General features: G+C 50.4%; 1 protein-coding gene across 1 annotated transcript; it reads left to right on the forward strand.

Moving 5' to 3' along the window:
- Positions 1-5,553: 5,553 nt before the first annotated feature.
- On the forward strand, positions 5,554-17,036 carry LRIT1 (leucine rich repeat, Ig-like and transmembrane domains 1). Its single transcript, XM_003418558.3, has 4 exons — positions 5,554-5,675; positions 8,742-9,208; positions 14,280-14,585; positions 16,036-17,036. The coding sequence occupies exons 1-4, from the start codon at positions 5,554-5,556 to the stop codon at positions 17,001-17,003; spliced, it is 1,863 nt and encodes a 620-aa protein (XP_003418606.3). The 3' UTR covers positions 17,004-17,036.
- The last annotated feature ends 5,406 nt before the right edge of the window (positions 17,037-22,442 follow it).

The raw sequence follows: 22,442 nt of genomic DNA on the forward strand, positions 1-22,442 counted from the left end.
CCTTGGCTTCCTCCCTGCTCTGGCTGGCTCTTTCCCGGCTCCTCAAGTGAGGCTTCCCTTTTAAAGGGCTGCTCCACATGCCAACACAGTTCTTATGCTGAACCTTGGGCTACTCCTGCTGCCTCCCCTTCTAAGTCATGGTTTTGGCCCGAGCAGAAGGAACTCATTCATCAGTTGAACAGTGCAGCTTTTGTGAAGCTGGATGGAGCCTGTCTCATTCATTTCAGCCCCAACAGGGTGGATTAAGCAGCAGCAGCCAAAGGGCCGAATTGGAAAAGAGTTGTATAACTGCCACCGGCGGGGAGCGAAAGGACAGATTTGAGCTGCAGCTGTTCCTGAGCATTAGGAACCCTCTTTCTTTTCAGATGGCTCCATGTGCTCCATGTCCTGAAGGGTGACCACAGCATGGATGGCTTTTCAGACTCCTTGTTCTATAAAGCTGCCTCTATCGGTGAACATCTCTAAATCAGGGTTAGTAAGGTGCTGGTCAGACAGGTCAGGCCTGCTGGAATACACTTAGTTGACCTGCTGAGGAGGTGACTTGAACAATTAACTTGATTAGTAAATCTCTTCACAAAAGGGGAAGAGGGCATTCAGGTACATATAAGAAGCTGTGAGTCAATTCTGTACCTCCGACTTGACAGTCCATAGGTTGTTTACTGGCAAGTTTCCTCATACACTCCAGTAATGGTCATGTTTCTTTTACAAAGTGGGCCCTTCAGGGTATTTAAAACCAAATAGGCTGTGCCAGTGTCCACTAAAAATTCAGTAATTTGTCTGCCCACCGTCATTGTAACCTGAGCCTCCTTGTGGGAGATGAGAATTGGCTGAGTGGGCTACAGCTCCTGGACCCCATTAGTCTGAGTCGCTGGCTGACAGCTGTGGGAGCTCTGTTATGGTTTCTTCTTAGGTTCCTTCTTGGACTGGGTCAGCCACGAGGGGCACTCTTGTTTCCAGCGGCCTTCTTGTTTGCAGTAGGCGCGCTGCCTTGGTGAGGCAGCGAGGGCCACCAACGTCGAGGCTGTTGGGGCTGATGCCAGCCCAGGAACCAGTTCCAAACCCACAGGAGGATAAGGGAGAGGGGGCACAGGCAGATAAGGGGCTGAAGGGGTACGGATAGCTCTGAGTCCAGAAGGACTGGGGGTTTCCTGTCTCTGTCTCCCTCTTCCCCTACAGTCTGCACCATCAGCTTGCACTGTTTTTGTAGGTTTTTATTTTGCCAGAGAGACATACAGGTTTGTACGTAAGGGATTTCATCCCATTTTCCCTCTCTTTTGCAAAACAGACCTAACTGTAAGATAGTAGCATAGTTAAGTGACCCATCCACAAGCCACTTTCCACCAGACTCCAACTAGTACTGGGGCCAGGCAGTGTTACTAAAGAAAATAAGGTTCTCTTTCTTCGTAGGCTCATAACTAAAGGAGGACCAATTTTTAAGTATGCACCCTAAGGGGGAACATTCAGGGACACAAGGGTGGTTTTCCATATTTAACTCACACACACTCACTCAGAATCAGAACCGGGACCAGAGCCTGAACCGACCAAGGCTGACCAGAAACTAGGTTGCCCATTCTCTGCTGTCGGCTAGGGGGAGTGGTGGGGAAAGTAATGATGATTTTCCTTCTGATTCTTTCTACCTGTTGCTGTGACCTCTGTCGAGGTTAACTAATGGTCATTACTGGCTCTTCTGCGCATGTGGGGCAGGCCAAATCTGTCTTGGGCTGGCTTAAGGCAATCTTTTCTGACTACTGGAAATTTACCAGCATTAGTAGGTTACATGCATAGTGTGTACATGCATGTGTGTGTACACATGTGTGCATATGTGTGTGCATGTATGTGGTGTGTGTGCATGTGATCACACATATGTGTGTGATCACAAGCATTGGGGAAAGCTTGAGAGTTGGGGAATCACCCGTTATCCTGGAAAGAACCCTGACTAGGACTAGAGACCCAGGCTCTGGTTCAGATTCAGCCATTAAATAGCTATGTACCTGGGGTGGGACCTTTGGACTCTGCTTGGTTTCTTCTTTTGCAATGTAAAAGGTATTTTTTGGTTGGTTTGTATTTTCATGGCCTGTGTAAGTCTTGGTTGGAAGATTCCATTATGGTTATAGGTTCACTGCCTGTCTCCCACAGAGTGCTTGGGCTACATCAGCATAGCCGCCGCCCCCCCAACACACATGCAAATCACTGTCTTCTTGTAAGTGACTCTAGAACCCTCTGAGAGCTCTCAGCTTTTACACTGAGGTCCTGCTGCAAGTCACACACTGGCTCATGGTGAAATTTACATAAGGAACCACTAATCTAGAACAACCTAACTCATTTTCATATAAAGAAACCAAGCCCCAGAGAGCTATCGGCAATATAAATCCATTGCTGTTGAGTTGATTTGAACTTATAGCAACCCTATAGGACAGAACAGAACTGCCCCATAGGGTTTCCAAAGAGCAGCTGGTGGATTTGAACTGCCAACCTTTTGGTTAACAGCTGAACCACCAGGGGTCCATTAGCTGATGTCTATTGAGTGCTCACTATGGGCCAGGCACTGTGCTACATGACTGCATGATGATCCCTACAACAACTCCATGAAGTGAATGCCATCATTCTTTCCACTTTAGACAAGGAAACTGAGGCTCAAAGTAGTCAAGAATTGGCCCGAGGTCGGTAATTCATGGGTGGAGCTGGGACAAAAGCCCCACCTCCTGTCCTGGGCCCTGGCACTTTTCACTGGTTTATTCGGACTCCTTCTGGTCAAGCAGCTCATTCTATTCCATGAATATTTATCCATTTCCCATGACTGTCCTCTTGCAGGGCCTCCACCCTTACCCAAGTATAACCATCACTCAGGGCAAGCTATGGTCCACCTCCTCCAGGAAGCATTCCCTGAGGACCCAGGCACCCTAGAGCCTTCCCTCACCTTTCCCAACCTCCATCTTGCATGCTGGTTAATAGAAATGTCAGAATCTTTTTTCCATACCTGCAAGGTTGCCAAAGGCTAGCCTAGATAAGAAAAATTAGAAGAGGGCCCAGAAATCCAGGGAGAGTTCAGCAGGTGAAGGAAAAAAGGGCAGGCATCCCTGCCTGTGAGCAAAGGCAAAGGCGTAGGGGTGGGCAGGGCTGTCTTTTGGTTTGGTGAGGAGGAGGTAAATGTGAAGACAATGAGAAAATCACATTGGCTGGGTTGGAAAGAGGAAGTGATGGTGTCTTAGTTACTTAGTGCTACCGTAACAGAAATACCACGTGGGTGGCTTTAAGGAATAGAAATTTATTTTCTCGTAGTTCTGGAGGCTAAAGTCCAAATCAGGGTCTCAGCTGTATTGATTCCTTCCTTGTTGGTAGCCCTGGGCATTCCTTGGTTCCTTGGCTTGTAGACGATCCTCATATGGCATGTCTTCCCTTGTATATGTATGTGTGTGTGTTCCTGTGTCTATCTGGTCTTTTTATAACTCAGAAGCAATTAGGTTAAGGACCCACTCTACACTACTATGGACTTGTTAACATAATAAAAAGAAACCTATTTCTGAACAGGATTACATCCACAGGCACAGAGGTTAGGATTTCAACACATACTTTGGGAAGAGACAATTCAATCTGTAACAGATGGGAACTAACATTTATTCTGGGCCAATATTGTCAAAACAGATGTGGTACAGAGCTAGACATTTTATGTATGCACTGAGGGCCCCAGGGAACTGGACCTCGGTCATAGCTCCCTGAGCTATGGCAAGCCCATGGGCATGAGTGACTGAGGAAGCTTCTGCAAAAGCCAAGGGAGCCAGGTAGGACACGCTGGACCAGAAAGCAAAGCTCAGCATCAAGCTGGAAGAACGAATCTGAGTGAAGAGTAGTATCTGTTACTTGAAATCATCTCTGGCTTAGTCCCTGATTGGTGTCCTGGGTGGGGTTTGGTGGGATTCAGTTGGGGGTGGGGGCAACAGGTAAAAACGGGAAGTGTTTCTTTAACAACTCTGTGAGATACTGCTCTGGGACCCTCCTTGGCATGTGCTACATCAAGGAGAGGGGCCTTCTCTGCCCTCTCGCTGAGATACCTTATGCCTTTGGCATTGGCAGTGATTCCCAGAAGGGCTGAGGCAGCCACATTGTGAGTCTGGGGGTCTATAGGGCACTCAGGGGGAGCAGCCATTTGCCAGCAGATTGGAATGGTTCACAAGCCTGTGAGAAACACCTGTGAGGTCCCCGTGAAATATGTGACTCTTTCTGACTCCTCCATGAACAGGTGTCTGCAAGTGCCAGCAAAATTTGGGTACTTACCATTAATGACAGAGCCCTGGTGGCACAGTGGTTAAGAACTCAGCTGTTAATCAAAACATTAGCAGTTCAAATCCACCAGTTGCTCCTTGGAAACCCTATGGGGCAGCTCTACTCTGTCCTATGGGGTCACTATGAGTCAGAATTGACTCGATGGCAATGGGGTTATTACTAATGACCCACCTGTCAGTTCACTGTACTGTGGTGGCTGACGTGTTGCTGTGATGTTGGAAGCTATGCTACTGTATTTCAAATACCATCAGGGTCACCCATGGTGGACAGGTTTCAGCAGAGCTTCCAGACTAAGACAGACTAGGAGGAAAGGCCTGATGATCTACATTCAAAAATTAGCCAATGAAACCTTATGGATCACATAATATTGTCCAAGACTTTGACTCTCTTACTTTGGATGCATCATCAGGAGAGCCCAGTTGCTGCAGAAGGACATATCAATGATCATGGAGATGGTGAAGGACTGGGCAATGTTTAGTTCTGTTGTACATGGGGTCTCCACGTGTTGAAGCTGACTCAATGGCAACTAACAACAACACTATTAATAAGACAATTTCTCTTCCCACGGGCTGTCAAGACCTGGGGAAACTTAGTTTAGTTAATGTTTGTAAGCACCCGGGGTGGAGTAACATTACTTCCAATTTTCAGATAAGAACACGAGAGGCAAAGAGAGATTATGTGACTCACCCAAGACCTTGGCCTAAAATGGAGGAGCTGAGATTTGAACCCATGTAGCCTGGCCTCAGAGCTTGGGCTCTTCCTAATGCCTTCACTCCCTTCAAGAAGACTTGCTGCATCTCAGATCTCTTTGTCACTATTTGATAATGCCCCTGGAAGAGAATTTCCAAAATCCCTTGAGAGGCCAGGCTCTGTCTCCATTCTCCCCCCTCCCTGGGCTCGGACAACCAGCTTGGGCTGTGCTGCCCACAGCCTTATCAGCCCAGGCAGCACTGCAGGGGTAGGCCAGTCCAGCAGCAGCTTGCCCCTAGAGGCTGCCCACCTGTCCTGTCCTGAGCACCCTGAGATCTCTAGGCCTGGAGCTGCTGCTGTGGAAAGGGCCCCCACCCCCACACTCAGGACTGGGTGATTCCAGGGAGCAGTAAGCTACTGACTGCTGTGCCTGGGGCTTCTCTCTTAATCCCCAGCCTGTCTGCGTTTATCCAGTGGCCTCAGGTGGGGCCTCAGGACCAAGTGGGCAGTGGGGCTTGCAAGGCTGGCAGGACCGAGCCGTCAGAGACAGGCCCTGTGTGGGCCGGAGGGGAACCGGGAGCCATGAGGGTAGCAGTGGCCATACTCTGGCTCCTGGCCCTTGGGGGACTCCCCCAGTCCCGGGCCTCCTGCCCCTCGCAGTGCAGCTGCAGCCTCCACATGCTGGGTGACGGCAGCAGGGCCAGGTATGGCACGGGGAGCAGGGAGGGTGGCCTAGCCCCACTGGCTCTACCAACAGGGCCAACAGGGGAGGGGTGGGACACAGACCCTCAAACCACAGCTTTGTGAGACCCCCATCTCTGCCCTCGAGGCCCAGGGGTCCTTTGGGGGTGGTTTGCACGGCATTATCTTGGGCTTTTCCCAGGGGCTTGGGCTCTTCCCAGCAGGAATCTCTACACATGGGGGTGGGGCATGGGGTTTCAAGCTCTGGAAATCCTTCCTGAGACCTCCTTCAGGCTCGGTGGAATGGAGCAGGAAACACGCAGGAAGTCTTCCTCCCTTGCCTCTTTCCCTTCCTCTCCTTGCTTCCTTCACTCCATCATCCTGTCTGTACCTCTCCCCAACCCCCACAACACCCAATCCTATCCCTTGTGTTTCCCCCTACCACAGCCATGAGGGCGCCACTGGCCTCTACATGCCCTCCCGCTCTCAGTCTCCTCTGACCCAGGACCAGCAGCCTCAAGAGTGTCCACTCATCATGGGCTGGACCCACTCTATCCTCCACCCTTCCTTGACTTCCCCTGCCCTCACCTGAACCCTCAAGAGCATCTCCGCTCTCCTTCCTCTCTGGTCTTTCACTGGGCCATTCCATCTCTCATCACAGCTCATTCTTCTCTTCAGCAGTTTTTAGACCATCTTTCTTCAGCCCACCTGTTAAAGGCCCAGCATTTCCTAACTGGCCCAAGATGTCAGCCCTGGCTCATGGCCTTTCCTATCTTTCTGACCTCCTGTCATCCCATCCTCCCTTGCCCCCATCTTAGACAGGATTTGGCGAGCCACTGGTGGTGTCTGATCAGGAGAGCAATGCTATATCAGAAAAAAAAAAAAAATATATCAGAAGTACCCTGTAAATGATCCTGCAACAGGTGCTGGGCTGATTGAGGGTGAGGGGAGGTAGAGACTGGAGAGACCCCCACCAGCAAGGACATCCTATATGGTCTGAAGAACAGAAAGAACTCCATTTTTGCCCCAAATCTCCAAGGCTCCAACTCATATGGAGCTTAAGGACAAGGAGGCCAGGGCGGAGCTCTGAGCAGGTTGGGTAATAGTCCCTGGCCAAGGGCAGTGTCAGCCAGGTGATGAGGACCCCCCCCACACCCCGCACAACAAGCAAAGGGCTCAAAGTCACATGGCCTCAGTGGCAGATCTGGTCCTGGAACCCAGAGTTCTGATTCCATCTCCAGAGCTCTTCCCGTGGGCAGGTACCAAAGAGGGCTCCAGGCAGCAGAGTTCACCTTAGGATGTAAAACAACATTCCAGGGCCCATGATGTCGGGCGTAGCCTTCCCCTCCTCTAGAGCCAGAGCTCTTCAGTCATGTCCCTGCCTGACAGTCCCAAGGCCGGCATGCACCAGGCCAACTATCTGCACGGCATGTCCTGTGAGGGAGTGAGGCCATTTGAGGCTGTAGAAGCCCCGAAGTCCCAAATGGCCAAAAACACAGATTGTGCAATCTGCCTGCACCCTTCATCAGGCCTGCCTCTACCAGGGTCCTCAGAAAGCCCAGCCCCTAAGTCTGAGCAGCTGGGCAGCTGCCCTCTCCCTGTGTTCCCATACCGTGAGCAGGGTGTGGCACCTGCAGGCACTGGGTTGCCTGGGAGAGCTGGTCTGGGCCCACAGAAGGACGTGTTCCCTGCTCCTTGGGCACAGCTGGCCCCTGGGAGCCATGCTATTGGCTTGCGTTGGTCTCTAGTTAGTTTCCTTGGACCCTATTCTCCCCAACCCCATCAACTCCATTCCTTCACCTACAGCCAGACCTTCCTCCCTGTAGCACCCAGGCCTGTATTATCATCTGAAAATATCAGTCCTTACCTGCTCCTCCTTCCTTACCTAGGCAATACACTGTGTGGGGAGAGGAGCTGTGAGTCTGAGGGTTTTCTGAATGGCTCCAGCCCCCATCACTTAAGCGGGGGTTCCATGTATGTGTGAGGAACATGTGAATGGGCGGGAACATCTGTGCCCTTCTGTGGGCTCAGTCCACAGGAAAATAAAAGCCATCATGCCGGTTAAGCTAATGCATGCTGGTGGTACATGCAATAGGTGATGACAAAGAACAACCTCCTTTTCAAAGCAAAACTCTATCCCCCAGTGTGAGAGAGACGCACTCTGGAGGGAACTGGGGCTGGGCAAGGGCTGGTCTCCTGATGCCCAGCCTCCAAGTGTTGCCTTTCTCTGGGAATTTTTCCTGTTAGATCTTACTTTATGTGAGTGAACTGCCAGCAGTGATCACATAAAGCGCAGCCCTAAGTTGTACGCTCATTGAGGGCATGCGCTGCTGCTTGTTTCTCCCTCTACCCTCAGCTTTCAGTGTTAAACTTGACAGGACAGGGTCTAAGGAGTCCCTGTTGAGGCAGAAAGGGGCGATGGCTGAGGTGAACCCCGTCGAGGTGTAGCCCCGGGGTGCAGAATTCACACCACCAGTCTGTATCACTGGGCTCCTACAGGGTGGCACACACTGTGCTAAGCTGGTACACACACCAATCACTCACACTGCATGCCTGCGCTGTAAGGGGGTACCTATCACTATGCGGAAACTGAGAGACACAGAGTCTACATGGCCAGCAAGCCAAGATCCCCAGAAGTGAGTCCAAGCTGTGGGGTGCAAAGTCCCAGCTCTGAGACACCTGATCATCAATGGTCCCTCAGGGCTCAGAGAGGTCTGAGGACTTCCCCTTTAGATGCCTTTGACATATTTTTTAAAAATGAAGAAAAGCGAAAAGGGCTACAAGAAGAGAGGGATGATTTAACACCCCCGTACCTGTAACACACATGCCACACAACCATTCACAAGACCAGCTCAGGATTTATTCACTGTTCACTCTCAGGGCACAACAGGTGGGGCGGGCCCGGGACGGGACATCAGCGTTCAAGCTTGAGGTCTTTCAGGCCAGCAAACTGAGCCCAAAGGTTCCCTGGCATCCCGTGACAGGCTCTGAGAGCAGGAGGCCCCCAAGGGGAAAGGTGCCGCTGCTGGTCAGGGGGGACTCCAATCCAGCAGGGCTCTTGCTCAACTGTCCTCCATGTTTGTTACCAGGACGGTGGTGTGCAATGACCCCGACATGACACTGCCCCCAGCCTCCATCCCTCCAGACACCTGCCGGCTGCGCCTGGAGCGGACGGCCATCCGTAGGGTACCCGGGGAGGCCTTCAGGCCATTGGGGCGCCTGGAGCAGTTGTGGTTGCCCTACAACGCCCTCAGTGACCTCAGCGCCCTCATGCTGCGCGGCCTGCAGCGCCTGCGTGAGCTGCGCCTGCCTGGGAACCGCCTAACTGCCTTCCCCTGGGCAGCCCTCAGGGATGCTCCCCAGCTGCGACTGCTCGACCTGCAGGCCAACCGCCTCTCTGCTGTGCCGATGGAGGCTGCACGTTTCCTGGGAAACCTCACCTTCCTCGACCTCTCCAGCAACCAGCTGATGAGGCTCCCGCAGGAGCTGCTGACCACCTGGGCCCACCTGCAGACGGGACCCTTCCTGCCCGGCCACCGCACCAGGCTGGTCCTAGGTAAGAGATGTCATTGGCCTCTCCCATCTCCCCCAGGAAAAACCCCGGTGAGCCTTGGGGTCTTGGGCAAGTTTCCCAGCCTTTCTGAGTCATGGTTCTTTACCTAGAAAGTGGAAATAATACCTGTCCCTGGGTGGCGCAAATGGTTAATGCGCTCAACTGCTAACCAAAAGGTTAGAGGTTTGAGTCCACCCAGAAGCTCCTCAGAAGAAAGGCCTGGTGATCTACTTCTGAAAAATCAGCCGCTGAAAACCCTGTGGAGCAAGTCTACCCGGACACGCGTGGTCACCGTGAACTGGAGTCGACTCGATGGCGACTGGCTGGGTTTTTTTGGCTTGTGTTTCAGGCGTGAGTGAAGGCTGAGTGAGAGGCTTAGAGTGGCAGGTTTAGGAGCTCGAGCTCCAGGTCAGATGGCTGGAGTTCAAACCCCAGCTCCGCCTCTTCTAGTTGTGTGTCCCTGGAAAGTCACTCAGCTTCTGTTAAGGGAGGATCACGAAAATTCCTAGCTGAATGGGTTGGCATGGTGGGCAAAAGGGCAGTGCTGAGCACACAGAGGTACCTGTGGGCAGGCAGAGACGTGCCACGACCCCTGTTAAGGAAGGACTGGGGGTGCTGTCAGCCACTGTCTGGGTGTCAGGGACTGTCTCTGCTGTAGCGCCCCCACCCTCGCCCAAGGTCCACCCTGCCTGGGGCAGCCCCACCCAAGGCCTGTCAGCGTGGGAGTCTAAAGGCCCAGGCACTTGGGACAACTCTGACTGGCTCTTTCAGCTCTGGAGCCCCTGAGAGGTCAGCTGAGGCTGTGGCCAGGCCCCATCACAGCTCCACTTCTCCCCTCCTTACCTTCCATCCCTTCTTTCCTTCCTTCCTCCCTCCCTTCCTTACTCTTCCTTCCTTTCTTTTCCTTCCTTCCTTTAGTCCTTTCCCTTCCACAGGTGTAGATCCCACGGACCCACTTCCCCTTAATAAACCCAGAGCATGCTGATCTTCATCTTAGAGTCAGCTTCCGGGGGAGCCCAACCTTCAACAGTGCTCAAAGCACATGGACACCCCTCTCTGGGCGGATCTGCTGAGTGCGCTGTACATGGTGGCAATTGCTCAGTCCTTCCTGTCTGTGTTAGTGTGACATGCAGTGGTTAATACTGCGGCTGCTAACCAAAAGGTCGGCAGTTCGAATCCACCAGCTGATCCTCGGAAACCTTACGGGGCAGTTCTACTCTGTCCTATAGGGTGGTTATGAGTCAGAGTCGACTTGATGGCAACGGGTTTCTTTTGAGGTTCCCTGAGTTGCCTCTCACCCTCACAAAACTTGACTCTTGCACCATCCTGGGAGTAGACAGTGCAAACAACCTCCTTTGTTGTAGAGATGAACAAACAGCCTGTGGGTTGTGAGTGGTGGGCTTGAGCCTATGGTGCTCCTTCCACTGTGCCATGGGGCACAGGAACCATGGTGGGGCAGTAGGGGTATCAGAGGAGAGGACCCCACCTCTATTTCTCAAGAGACCTCCTTGCAGGGTGTGCCCGGAGCATGCCTTGACTTGTACTGGGTCCAGCACTGGGGGCGGAGTTCATGTTGAGGAAGATCCTAGAGGTCTGCGGTAACCCCTGCCCTGAGGCCACAGAGACTTTCTTGAGAAGAGGACATTTGGAAGGGTCACTTCTGGAAGCAGGGCAGGGGTCTCAGGCCCCAACCAACTCCATCCAATGCTGTGCATCATCCTCCTACAGACATCTCTATCTGACACTTTTCTAGTGTTGTCAGGTAAGATCCAGGGCACTTCATAGGGTTATATTCATTCAAAAACATTTGTGGATGATCTGAAATTCAAATTTAACTGGGGGTCCTGTATTTTTTTCCCCCTAAATCTGGCAACCCTATTACAACAGCCATGTCAGGGAGACAGACTAAGAGGTGTTAATCCAGTGCTATAAAGAAGGAAATTGAGATACACGAGGTCTTCAAGGTCACGCAACCAGGAAGGAGCTGCCAGGGACTGTTGCCCAGCTCACTGTTGAATGAGTTAGCAGAATATACCAGCTGGTCCTTCTGGCTCCTTGATTTCTCCCCTGTTCTTAACGGCCAGTTGCTTACCAGGTAAACCGCATCTCCTTTCCTGCCCAAGACACCTGCCTGCCCTAAGGGTGGCAGATGGGAGCATAACTCATTCTGCAAAATTGATTTTAATTATACAACTCATACATGGGTATATGTGAACATTTAAAATATTACAGGAAAGGCTAGAGTCCCTTTTGTCCCCTCTTCCTATTCCAATCCCTTCGCCCTCTCCCAAAAGGTAGCCACTGTTGCCACGTTTGTTTGCATGTCCCATATCTTTTACAATACATTTACATACATATACATATAGATACGTTTTCAGGAGGGATCAGTCCCTGGAGAAGGACATCATGCTTGACAGAGTACAGGGTCAGCGGAAAAGAGGAAGACCCTCAAGGAGGTGGACTGACACAGTGGCTGCAGTAATGAGGTCAAGCATAACAACAATTTTAAGGATGGCTCAGGACAGGGCAGTGCTTTGTTCTGTTGTGCATAGGGTCGCTGTGAGTTGGAACCAACTCAGTGGCACCTAACAAGAACATATAGATACACACACATATGCATAGAAAATGTATGTGTCTGTGTTTAAATACTTTTTATCGCATTGTATATATCAACCAGAGCCCTGGTGGTGCAGTGGTTAAGAGCTTGGCTGCGAACCAAAAGGTTGGCAGTTTGAATCTATCAGGTGCTCCCTGGAAACCCTATGGGGCAGCTCTGCTCTGTCCTATAGGGTTGCTATGAGTTGGAATTGACTCCATGGCAATGAGTTTGTTTGTTTTTAATGTGTATACATATATATCAATCAGCAGTAAATTTTTCATCCAAAAATGTCTTGGAGTTCTTCCTAAATTACTGTAAGTGGATCAACTTCACCTTTTTAAACTACGGTACAATATTCTATAGTATAGTTATACTCTAGTTTATCTAGCCTTTCACCCCTTTAATAAGCCTTTAGGCCGTTTCCATTACATTGCTAACACCTATGATGCCACAGAGAAAATTTGTACACATGTCTGTCTAGGATCGTGCCGAGGGGTGGAGATGCTGGCACAGCAAACATTTAAATACCAGACCGGCTCTGCCAGTTCTCCTTCCCGCCCATGGTGGGTGAGACCACCATCCGTGATTGTCTGCTAGTGTGTGGGCTCCGTTCTAGGTGCTGGAATACAGCAGTGAACACAGATGGAAATCTCCTCCCTCACAGAGCTATGAGTTGGAATGGACTTGACTGCCTGCGGTTTGGTTTTGGGGTTTTTTATGGAGCTGAAATTAAAATGGCCAAAATGCTTTATTTCCGCCAACTTGGCAGGTTGAACGTTTCACTGTAGTTTAATTTTGCCTTTTGAATTAATTCTTCCAGGACCTTATTGTGATGAGGTGAAGACCTGGGTAGTGATGGGTCTTGGGTTGCAGATGAACTCTTCAGTGCATTTAACTAGTGACGCAGGGCAGCTGCCACTGAGGAAGAGTGGGGGTGGGGGGCGTGGAGGGAGAAGGAAACAGCGCCCTCTCAGCTAGTGGTCCAAAGGAACGGAGACTCACAGCTGTGTCTTCAGATCTATCTGCACCCTCCCCAGCCCTCTGACGTTCTCCTTCCAAATGCGTCAAACACAAGTATGCAAATATATAAGATGGCAGTAGCTAGTAGACACTATCAATTTAATAACCACTTTTTTTGGGGGGGGGGCGAGGGAGACCATCACTCTAAGCATGTGAATTTTATATTTCTGACATGCAAACGTATAACAAGGAATTCTGTCTTAGAATGGTGGATGTGCTGTCCCCCTCTGTCTGTATAAGGCTCTTTGACAAGGCAGGGGCAGTGCCCTGCTTTCAGCCTGATGAAAGTGTTCATTTTATGTCACAGAATTTGATTTTCTGGCCTTCTCACTCCTCCTCTCACCCCCATGTGAGTCTGTGTCAAGGGACCAGGGCTCTGAGCAGACACCCTCACTGCTGGGGTGACGCTGAATGTGACAATGGGAGGATGGGGTCAAGAGCCAGTGAAGCATTTTTAGAACTGGGTTTTGTTATTGCAGTAATTGCAGAAATCTTCACAGCTGGGCCAGTGGTCTGTAAGGATCATTCCAGAATGGCAGTAGTAATTGCCAGTCTTGTAGGTACGCGGTATGTCTACCCAGTGCTTCCATATGTATTACCTTTATGCATATTAAAAACAAGACACCAAACCCATTGCTGTAGAGTTGATTTCAACTCACACTGACCCTATGGAACAGAGTAATTTGCCTAACAGAGTTTCCAAGTCCGTAAATCTTTACAGAAAAAAATTTTTTTTTTTTTTTTTTTTTACAGAAGCAGGCCACCACATCTTTCTCTCAAGGAGCGGGTAGTGGGTTCAAACCACCGATCTTTTGGTTAGCAGTCTAGCGTTTAACCACTGTGATACCAGGGCTCATTGAAACCATGAATAGGTATTATTACTTACCTTCTGGAGCCCTGGTGGAGTAGTGGTTAAGCACTCAGCTGCTAACCGAAAGGTTGGTGGTTCAAACCCACCAGCTGCTCTGATGTGGCAGTCTGCTTCTGTAAAGATAACAGTTTTGGAAATCCTACTGGGTTGTTGTAGTCTGTCCTACAGGGACACTAAAAGTTGGAACTGACTTGATGGCAATGGGTTTTACATTTATAACCTGTTGCCGTTGAGTCAAATCCAACTCATAGCGACCCTATAGGACAGAGTAGAACTGCCCCATAGAGTTTTTTTTTCAAGGAGCACCTGGTGGATTCGAACTGCTGACCTTTTGGTTAGCAGACATACCTCTTAACCACTGTGCCACCAGGGTTTCCTTTATGTCTGTAGCAACCATAAAAGGGAAGCAACGCTAGCATTCGAGCTGAAGAACCAGACCAGGTCACAAAACTGTCTAGGCGGACAAGAATCTGGGCCTGGAGGCTGGTTCTGCTGACCCTGAGCTTAGGGCTCACTTGGTCTTTTCCAAAGGAAAGGGTCTGAATAGCCAGGGCTCACCTCTTGCCTTCTCTCCCAACCTGCAGGGCTTCAGGACAACCCCTGGATGTGTGACTGCCGGCTGTATGACCTGGCCCACTTTCTGGATGGCTGGGCCCCACACCTGGCCTTTGTCGAGGCCAGACTGTGGTGTGCCAGCCCGCGTAGCCTGGCCGGGGTGGCCTTCAGCCAGTTGGAACTGAGGAGGTGCCAGGGCCCGGAGCTCCACTCAGGTGTGGCCAGCCTCAGGTCCCCCGTGGGCAGCAAAGCATTGCTACGTTGTGGGGCCACTGGGGTCCCTGGGCCTGAGATGACTTGGAGGAGGGCCAACGGGTACCCGCTCAACGGCACAGGTGTGTGAGCATAGGGACTGCTGGGCTGTGACCCCAGGTTGGAGGAGGTCCCAAATGGGGTGGTAATAGGGCCAGGTTTGCCGGGGACAGGGAGGTGGTCTAAGCAAGCTGGGCGCCCACCTGCTTAAGGAGAGTTGGGCAGGCTCTGAGGTTGACAGTGGTTTGCATCTTGTTCTATCATGTCCCCCCAGCCATTGTGTCAGAGACTTGGCCCCTCCTTGAGAGGAGCAAAAAGCTGGCTTTCTGGTAGGAAGTTAGTGTATTGATGTTTATAGTATGTTTCCCGGCTGTAAATATTAAGCTAGTATCACCAGGAGTCTCTGCGTGGTGCAGACAGTTAACGTGCTCAACTGCTGACCCAAAGGTTGGAGATTTGAATCCACCCAGCGGTGTCTTGGAAGAAAGATCTGGTGGCCTATTTCCGGAAAACCAGCCACTGAAACTCTAGAGAACACAATTCTGATGTGACGCACTTGGGGTCACCCTGAGTTGGGGTCAACTCAACGGCAGCTGGTTATGATGAGGAATAATTAGCCAAATGAATTACCATCTGTTGAACTCTAAACCCATGCTGTTGAGTTGATTCGAACTCATAGCAACCCTATGGGTCAGGGTAAAGCTGCACCACAGGGTTTCCAAGGAGCAGCTGGTGGGTTCAAACTGCTGACCTTTTGGTTAGTTGCCATAGCTCTTAACCACTATGTCACCAGGGCTCCGTGCTGAGTGCATTTATGAAAATAGGGACTTTGAACTTTAGCAAGAACCTGTTTATCTTTCTTATTTTGCATATGAGTAAACCGAGGCCTTGAAAGGCAAAATGGGTGACCCGTATCACATGGCTCAGATGGAGGAGTCGGGGTCCACTGGGGGTTGGGGAAATGGGCGAAGGGTGAGGAAGAACGACTTTATAGCACGGCACCAGAAAATCTCCTGGCCTGCCCAGCTTCCTTCTGTGTCTCCTGTAACTAGGTTGGGAAGCACTGCTCTAGGACAGTGGGTTTGAAATCAGTTTACAAACAAAATTGTACAAGGAGCCCCACTGTGTAAAAAAGAAAGCTGGAGATGATATGATTGAAGGGCAGTGGCCTGGGTGGGGGGGAGGCAGAGTGCTTCCCCCCGGGCCTTTCTTCATTTCACCCCTCTACCCCCCACTGCCAACACACCTGCCCTCTGCCCCCAAGGGGGTCCCCTCTGTGGATCCCCAGGGCTCTGGAGAACACAATTGGAACATCTCACATCTGAAAGCAGATCATTCTTAGGCTCTGCCCAGCCTGGGGCTTCAGAGACCCCCCACATTTGCAATCCTGGTTTCCTTGGCTAGTTTCAGAAAAGCTGGACAGTTCCCAGGGTTCTCAGGATGACAGGCACTTCTGTGGGGGCTGTGGACTGGCCCTTGAAGGGAGTTTGGGGTGGTGACCTTCCTCCTCCATGAAGCCTCTTTCTCCTGCAGTACACCTGGAGGTCTCCCGGGATGGCACCAGCTGGGCTCTGCTGGGCCTGCCGGCAGTATCCCGCCAGGACTCTGGAGACTACATCTGCCAGGCCAAGAACTTCCTGGGAGCCTCCGAGATGCTCGTGTCCCTGACTGTCACTGAGACCCAAGCTTCCACACAGCAGAGTGGGGACCCCGAGCCGCTGCAGGCAAAGACAGGTGAGGAAGTGGAAGCTGCGGCTTACAAAGACAAGCTGGTGGCCAGATACGTCCCCCATGTCCGCGAACCTGCTGCCCTGGCCTCCTGGACCTTTGCACCCAACACAAAGGAGGCGCGGACGCCCCCGCACTTCGTGATGGATGCCCCCGGAGAGCTCTCAGGTGGGCCAGCGGGGCCCCAGGAAGCGCAGATGGTGCGGTCCCTCAAGGTAGTGGGGGGCACGTACCACAGTGTGTCCTTGGTGTGGAAGGTCCACCAGACTGGGAATACCACTGCCTTCAGCGTCCTCTATGCAGTCTTTGGGCAGCCTGACATGCTGCGGGTGGCCGTGCAGCCTGGAAAGACCAGCGTCACCATTGACGGGCTGGAGCCCCAGACCAAGTACGTGGCGTGCGTCTGCGCTCGGGGCCTGACGCCCCGCAAGGAGCAGTGCGTCATCTTCTCCACCAATGAGGTGGTGGACGCCGAGAGCACGCAGCGGCTCATCAACGTGGTGGTCGTCAGCGTGGCCGCCGTCATAGCCATGCCCCTCACCCTGCTGGTCTGCTGCGGAGCACTCCGCAGGCACTGCCGCAAGTGTCGCGCCCAGGGCCTGGCCGAGGCCGCAGGTGCCTATGTCAGCCTGGAGAGGCTGGGCCACAGCGAGGACGGCTCCGAGGGGCTGTCCTGGCACAGCCTGGGCGAGGCCGACAGGCTCCTATCGGCCAGGTCCAGTGTGGACTCTCAGGGCCTGGGGGCTAGGTGCATCCATGAATACTACTGCTGAGGACGCTGCCCCCTCGAAGCGGTGCCCACACACCTGGTCCTGCCTACCCTCCCTCTTATAGGACCACCCGTCCACTCTAACTCCTGAGTACGGGCTCACCCAGTGTTACCCATTCTGATACATGCGGCCTCCTGCACTCCCACACACAGCAACACCTAACATTTACTGAGCACTCACTGTGTGTCCATTAGTGGAAAGGTTGATGGTCCACAAGAGTAGCCTCAGAAGAAAGGCCTCGCACTCTGCTTCTGAAAAATCGGCCCTTGGAAACCCTGTGACGCACAGCTCTACCCTGACACACATGGAGTCGCCAGGAGTCTGAGCGACTCCACAGCGACTGGTTTGGTTCTTTAAAGTGCCAGGAAGAGTTCCAAGTGCTATGTGAGGGTTAACTCTTGCAATTCTTCTACCAGCGCTTTGCAGCATGCTTCTTTATTCTTCCTTTATTAGTCCTGGAGAAGAAGCAGTGGGGTTGAGACACTTGCCTGTGTCAGACTTTTTTTTTTTCCTGCCTGACAATAAAAAAAAATCTCAGTGGCAGACAGTAACCAGCACTTATTTTAGGACTTATGGGCCTGGAGGCTAAGGGGGTGGCTCTGCTGTGAGTCCCCTGTGGGACCCAGGCTGGGAGCCCAGGCTTCCCGGGGTAGGCTCTTCTTATGGCAAAGAAGAGTGAAAAAAGTATGTAATGCCTCCTGAACATTTTGCTCAGAACTGGCACAGAATTACCTCCGCCCATATCATATCTGCCAAAGCAAGCCGTACAGCCAAACCCAGCTCCAGAGGGGCAAGGAAGGCAGCTCTTCTGTGGCGGCGAGGTGGGGCAGCAAATCTTTCCTGAACATGATGTTTGCTGCCACGCTGCCTAGGATTACAGCCAACAAGTGGCATCTCTGCATGGCGGGCCAGGCAGGTGGGCTCCAGAGTTGCCAGTCCTTACAACCTCCTGTACGACACCTTGACTGCACACGTGTTGGCTCCCAGGCATGCACACCCATGGCCTCTCTGCACATTAACTGCATCTGTACAGTCACCCTCACACACGCATTCAGAGCCTGATAGACCTCTCCATGTTCTCATACACACTCATCACTTGTGAGTAGTAGTTAATATGCTCACTGCTAACCAAGAGGTGGGAGCTTCAAGTCCACCAAAAGGCACCTTGGAAGAAAGGCCAAGCTACCTGCTTCCAAAAGGTCACCCATTGAAAACCCTTTGGAAAACAGTTCTCTGACACGTACGGGGTTGCCATGAGTTAAAATCGACTCCACAGCAACTAGTTCATCAGCCCTGAGTGCAGTCGTACCCAGCTTAACCCACACACTCAACTCCACTGGGCCCTCGCTCCCAGTACACTCGCTAACTCCAGTGGTAGTTCTGGGGCTGCCATTCCCCCTAGAGATAACCGTCTGATCTTCAATGCATTCTAGAGGTTTGGATGCTGCCAAGAGATCACCGATCACTTAGTCTCAGAATGTCAGGCTGGAGGGATTCTCCCACTACGATGGCACTGTGATCCCAATGCTCCCAGGAACACAGGTCACCTTTGCCCCAGGCAAAACCCCTTGTTCTTACCGGAACATACCTGAGTTCCTGAGGGTGTCGCAGAACCCCCTGGTCACTCAGCAAGATGCTTCGAAAAAGGATTCCTGGTCAGTTTTGCTTTAAGCTGGGAAACCATGGAGAAGTCGGCTCTGAGCAGGAGAAGGTGGATATTCCTAGCAGAAGCCTGATATTGTCAGCAGGGGTGATTGCTAGTGAGGGGAGCATCGAGAGGTTGGTGCCAAGACTTTGGGTTACAACTGAGGAAACTTGGGGACAGCAGATTTATTTGTCAGTATCACACGTGACCCTGTATTGTGTTGATCCGTTACTAGATAAAAACTAGTGTGATACAGTGCTTCCTAAAGGTACTATTTTCCCTCCCCCCCCACTTTCAAAAGTACCACACAACGTGTGACCTTAGAACAAATTTCCCCTATTTTCTCAAATTCGATTCTCACAACAACCCTCTTATGGAGACTGAGCTACTTCATTTTATAGATGAGAAAACTGAAGCCCAGAGAGTTGAGCGACCTACGCAGGGTAGTGATGGATTCTCTTTTGGAATCCATGTCTTTGACAGCTTTCAGGCCAGACCAAGGGTCTTTGTTCATTGTTAATCTCTGCAGTGTGTTGTACTGTAGCAGGTTCATAAGAAAATGGATTTTTTCTTCCCTAAAACTTGGAGTCAGAACTCTGAGAGCACCTGTGCACATGAGCATAGAGTCTTCACACCTGAGGAGGGTGCGGCTGACTGTAACTTGTAGGCCACAGCCATTGCTGGTGGTATTCTTGTTGGCTGCCATTGAGCTGACTCTGACTAATGGCAACTTTATGTACAACAGTAAAAAATGTTGCCTGATCCTGTGCCATCCTCACAATCACAAACATTTCGAGCCCACTGTTGTGGCCATTGTGCCAATCAAACTCACCGAGGGTCTTCCTCACCCTGACTGGCCCTCTACTTCACTAAACATGATCTCCTCACCTAGCAGTTGGTCCCTCCTGTTGATGTGTCCAAAGCAAGGGAGTGGAACAATGTTCATGGCTACTGGTAAGAGAAATTATTTGCTTTGAAGATGACAAAGCCAGTGTCTACATCAGGGGTCAGCAAACATTTTCTGTAAGGGGCCAGATACTGAATATTTTGGGCTCTGTGGTTACTACTCGAGTCTGCTGATACAGTGCTAAAGCAGCGATAGACATTATGTCAGTGAATGCACATGGATGTGTCCCCATAAAACTTTGTTTATATCACATCTGCTGATGTAGTGCTAAAGCATCCATAGACATTATACCAATAAATGGGCATGGACGTGTTCCAATAAAACTTTATTTACACAACAGGTGACAGGCTGAATTTGGTCCTCAGGCTGTGGCTTGCCAACCTTCCATCTAGATTTATATAGGCATTTCAAGTGTCTTGGGAGATAGAAGACTCAATCCCCATTGTTTGATACGTGAGAGTGACAGGCACCAAATTAAAACAAATATAAGTGCAATGGGTGAAACCAGCCATATGTTGAAATGATCAAAATGTTTTAAATGATTGGCTGAGCTTATCAAGATTGAATTATAATGGGCCTAAAGACAACTACTCTCCAGCTAATTTTATTGAACATTGTTTAACAAAAACCCACTAATATTAACCTAGAGAAAGAGAGAGAGCCTGAGATTCCAGCTTTCCTGTGATTCATCGGGGCCCATTATGGTCTGGATGGAATGGCCCCCAAGATGGTCAGCTTCCCAATACTTATCTGCCAACCTTCCTTTTCCTGATCTACCTTCCCTAGTTTGTTCTTCTAGGGAAGAGTCATCCTGGATTGTGCTGATGAATATTCAAGTTGTTGGAAAAAGTTCTTCTTGTAAACAATAAAATGGTGTCTGGTTTATATGTTAGTCTTTTAGTAGATGAGTCTCATTAGTATGAGTCAGTCCCTTACACTTGATCCCTCTGAGTGAATGAGCCAAAGGATTTCTGGCCTTCTTGTGCTGAAGTCCAGCCTGGACTATGGATCACACAGCATGCTGCTCTTGGAAGCCTGTTTGAAGGTTGGTTGGCATTGTGGCATCCTTATCATGCCTTTTTCTGACTATGACATATTTATATCCCTCTTGACCCACCAAGCATGTGTCTGGTGTCGTTTATCTGCACTTACATGTGTCATTTGCAGGGTACAAAAAGATGTACTACAAAAATGATGTCCTGGAAAGTGGCTGTGAGCTATAAAAACAGGGATGCCAGTCAAGAGGCTCAGTTAGCAGTGTGTTTAAGAGCCCTAGAGCTGGAAATGTTTGTTTTAACTATTATATACTCCAGCAGAGACAAAAATCAAGTTCTCATAGCTGCAGGAAAGATGATAATATGCTCAGATCCCTCCACCTTGTTGTTCGGGTCTCTGGAATTTAGGGCCTCTACTTAACCACCAATTTATTAAGGATAAATGAAATAACCCAAGCTAACTTTAACTGCCCTAGTTTCCTGCCTGAACTCCCAACAAAGCTATTCCCTATGCCTATGTGAAAAATGAGGAAATATGAGGATTAGGGGATCAGGGAGAGATGGAAGGGCCAGTGGAGAAGTGGCCTGGATTATTCCACAGATGGCATGCCAGTGGGTATTAGCCACAAGCTCTTAGAAGTTGGGTTCTCTGAAAAGTTGGGTTGAGCTTGATTCTTTTAAAGAGATCAGCATGGGATGGACAGAGAGGAAATTGTGGGCAATGAATGACTCTTTAGGCCCTGATATTTTGGAGTGGGGGCAGAGAAAGGAATTTACTAGTGGTTTGAACTACATTTTTACAAGAAGCAAGCCTGATAGGAGGTTCTCAAATACGAATAACCCACCAGTGTTGTCCCCCATCTGACCAAACCAGCAAGGGCCTTATACCCTCATCTCCCTCAGCCACTGGGTGTCGGCTGCCTTGGAAAGGGCATGACCTGATGCAAGCACTCCTTGCAGCTGAGCAGCAACTCTCTCCCTGGAAGTGGACCTAGGCTACACATCCACATGCCTACCACACACTTTGTGCCCATAGCACGCCCCTACTTTTGGATTTTTACCTTGAGAGGAACATCGGAGATCTAGCCAGATGTCTGGTGAGGGCGGAAAGCCTGGGTTTATCAGCTTAGCTCATGACCCACTTTTCCTCTTCATGGGTTAGCTGCTAAGCGGATTTTCTCCTTGAGGCACATGGTAGCCTTTGCTGTTTATCATGAGTCCTAGGGAGACCCATGGAATTTCAATATTCATCTGGAAGTCTCAAGTAAAAGGGAGGTGGATTTGCTGCTAAGAGTCAATTGGCGTGGGAGGTAAATTAACATTTATTGGGCACCTACTCTACGCTAGGTGCTTTTTATTTGCACAGTTTCGACATTTCCTACAAACACCACAAAGCATTCGTTAATATCTTCACTTTACAGAGGAGAACCTGAGGCACGTAGAGGTTAAATAATTTTCCAAAGATCCCAACGCTAGGAAGCAAAAGCTAGAGAGAAGACTCCATGGGCAGGATTCATGACTGTTTTGCTCACTACTGCATTTCTTGTACCTGTAAAGCATGTGGCTTAGAACAGATGACAGGTTTTTTTGTTGTTGTTGTTGAATGAGTGAGGAGTGGCAGGACAAATATTTGAAATCATGTAAGTCTCATTTAAATGCAAGTCTTCTGTTTTTATCATGTGAGTACATGGCCTTCGGGAAAACTTGTGGGAACCAGGGAAAGAAAAAACAAAAGCAAACCCCTTGAGTTAATCAGAAAACACACAATTTGGATGCCTCTCTGGCTGTGGCAACCCAAGCTGCAGAGCCTCAGTGCAGCAGAGCTGTGTCTCCACTACCCAAGGCATTGGGGCAAGACAAATGGTAGGAATGTTCACAGACCTCCATACTACCCA

The sequence above is a fragment of the Loxodonta africana genome, chromosome 8 (assembly GCF_030014295.1).
Source record: "Loxodonta africana isolate mLoxAfr1 chromosome 8, mLoxAfr1.hap2, whole genome shotgun sequence".
Classification (NCBI taxonomy): domain Eukaryota; kingdom Metazoa; phylum Chordata; class Mammalia; order Proboscidea; family Elephantidae; genus Loxodonta; species Loxodonta africana.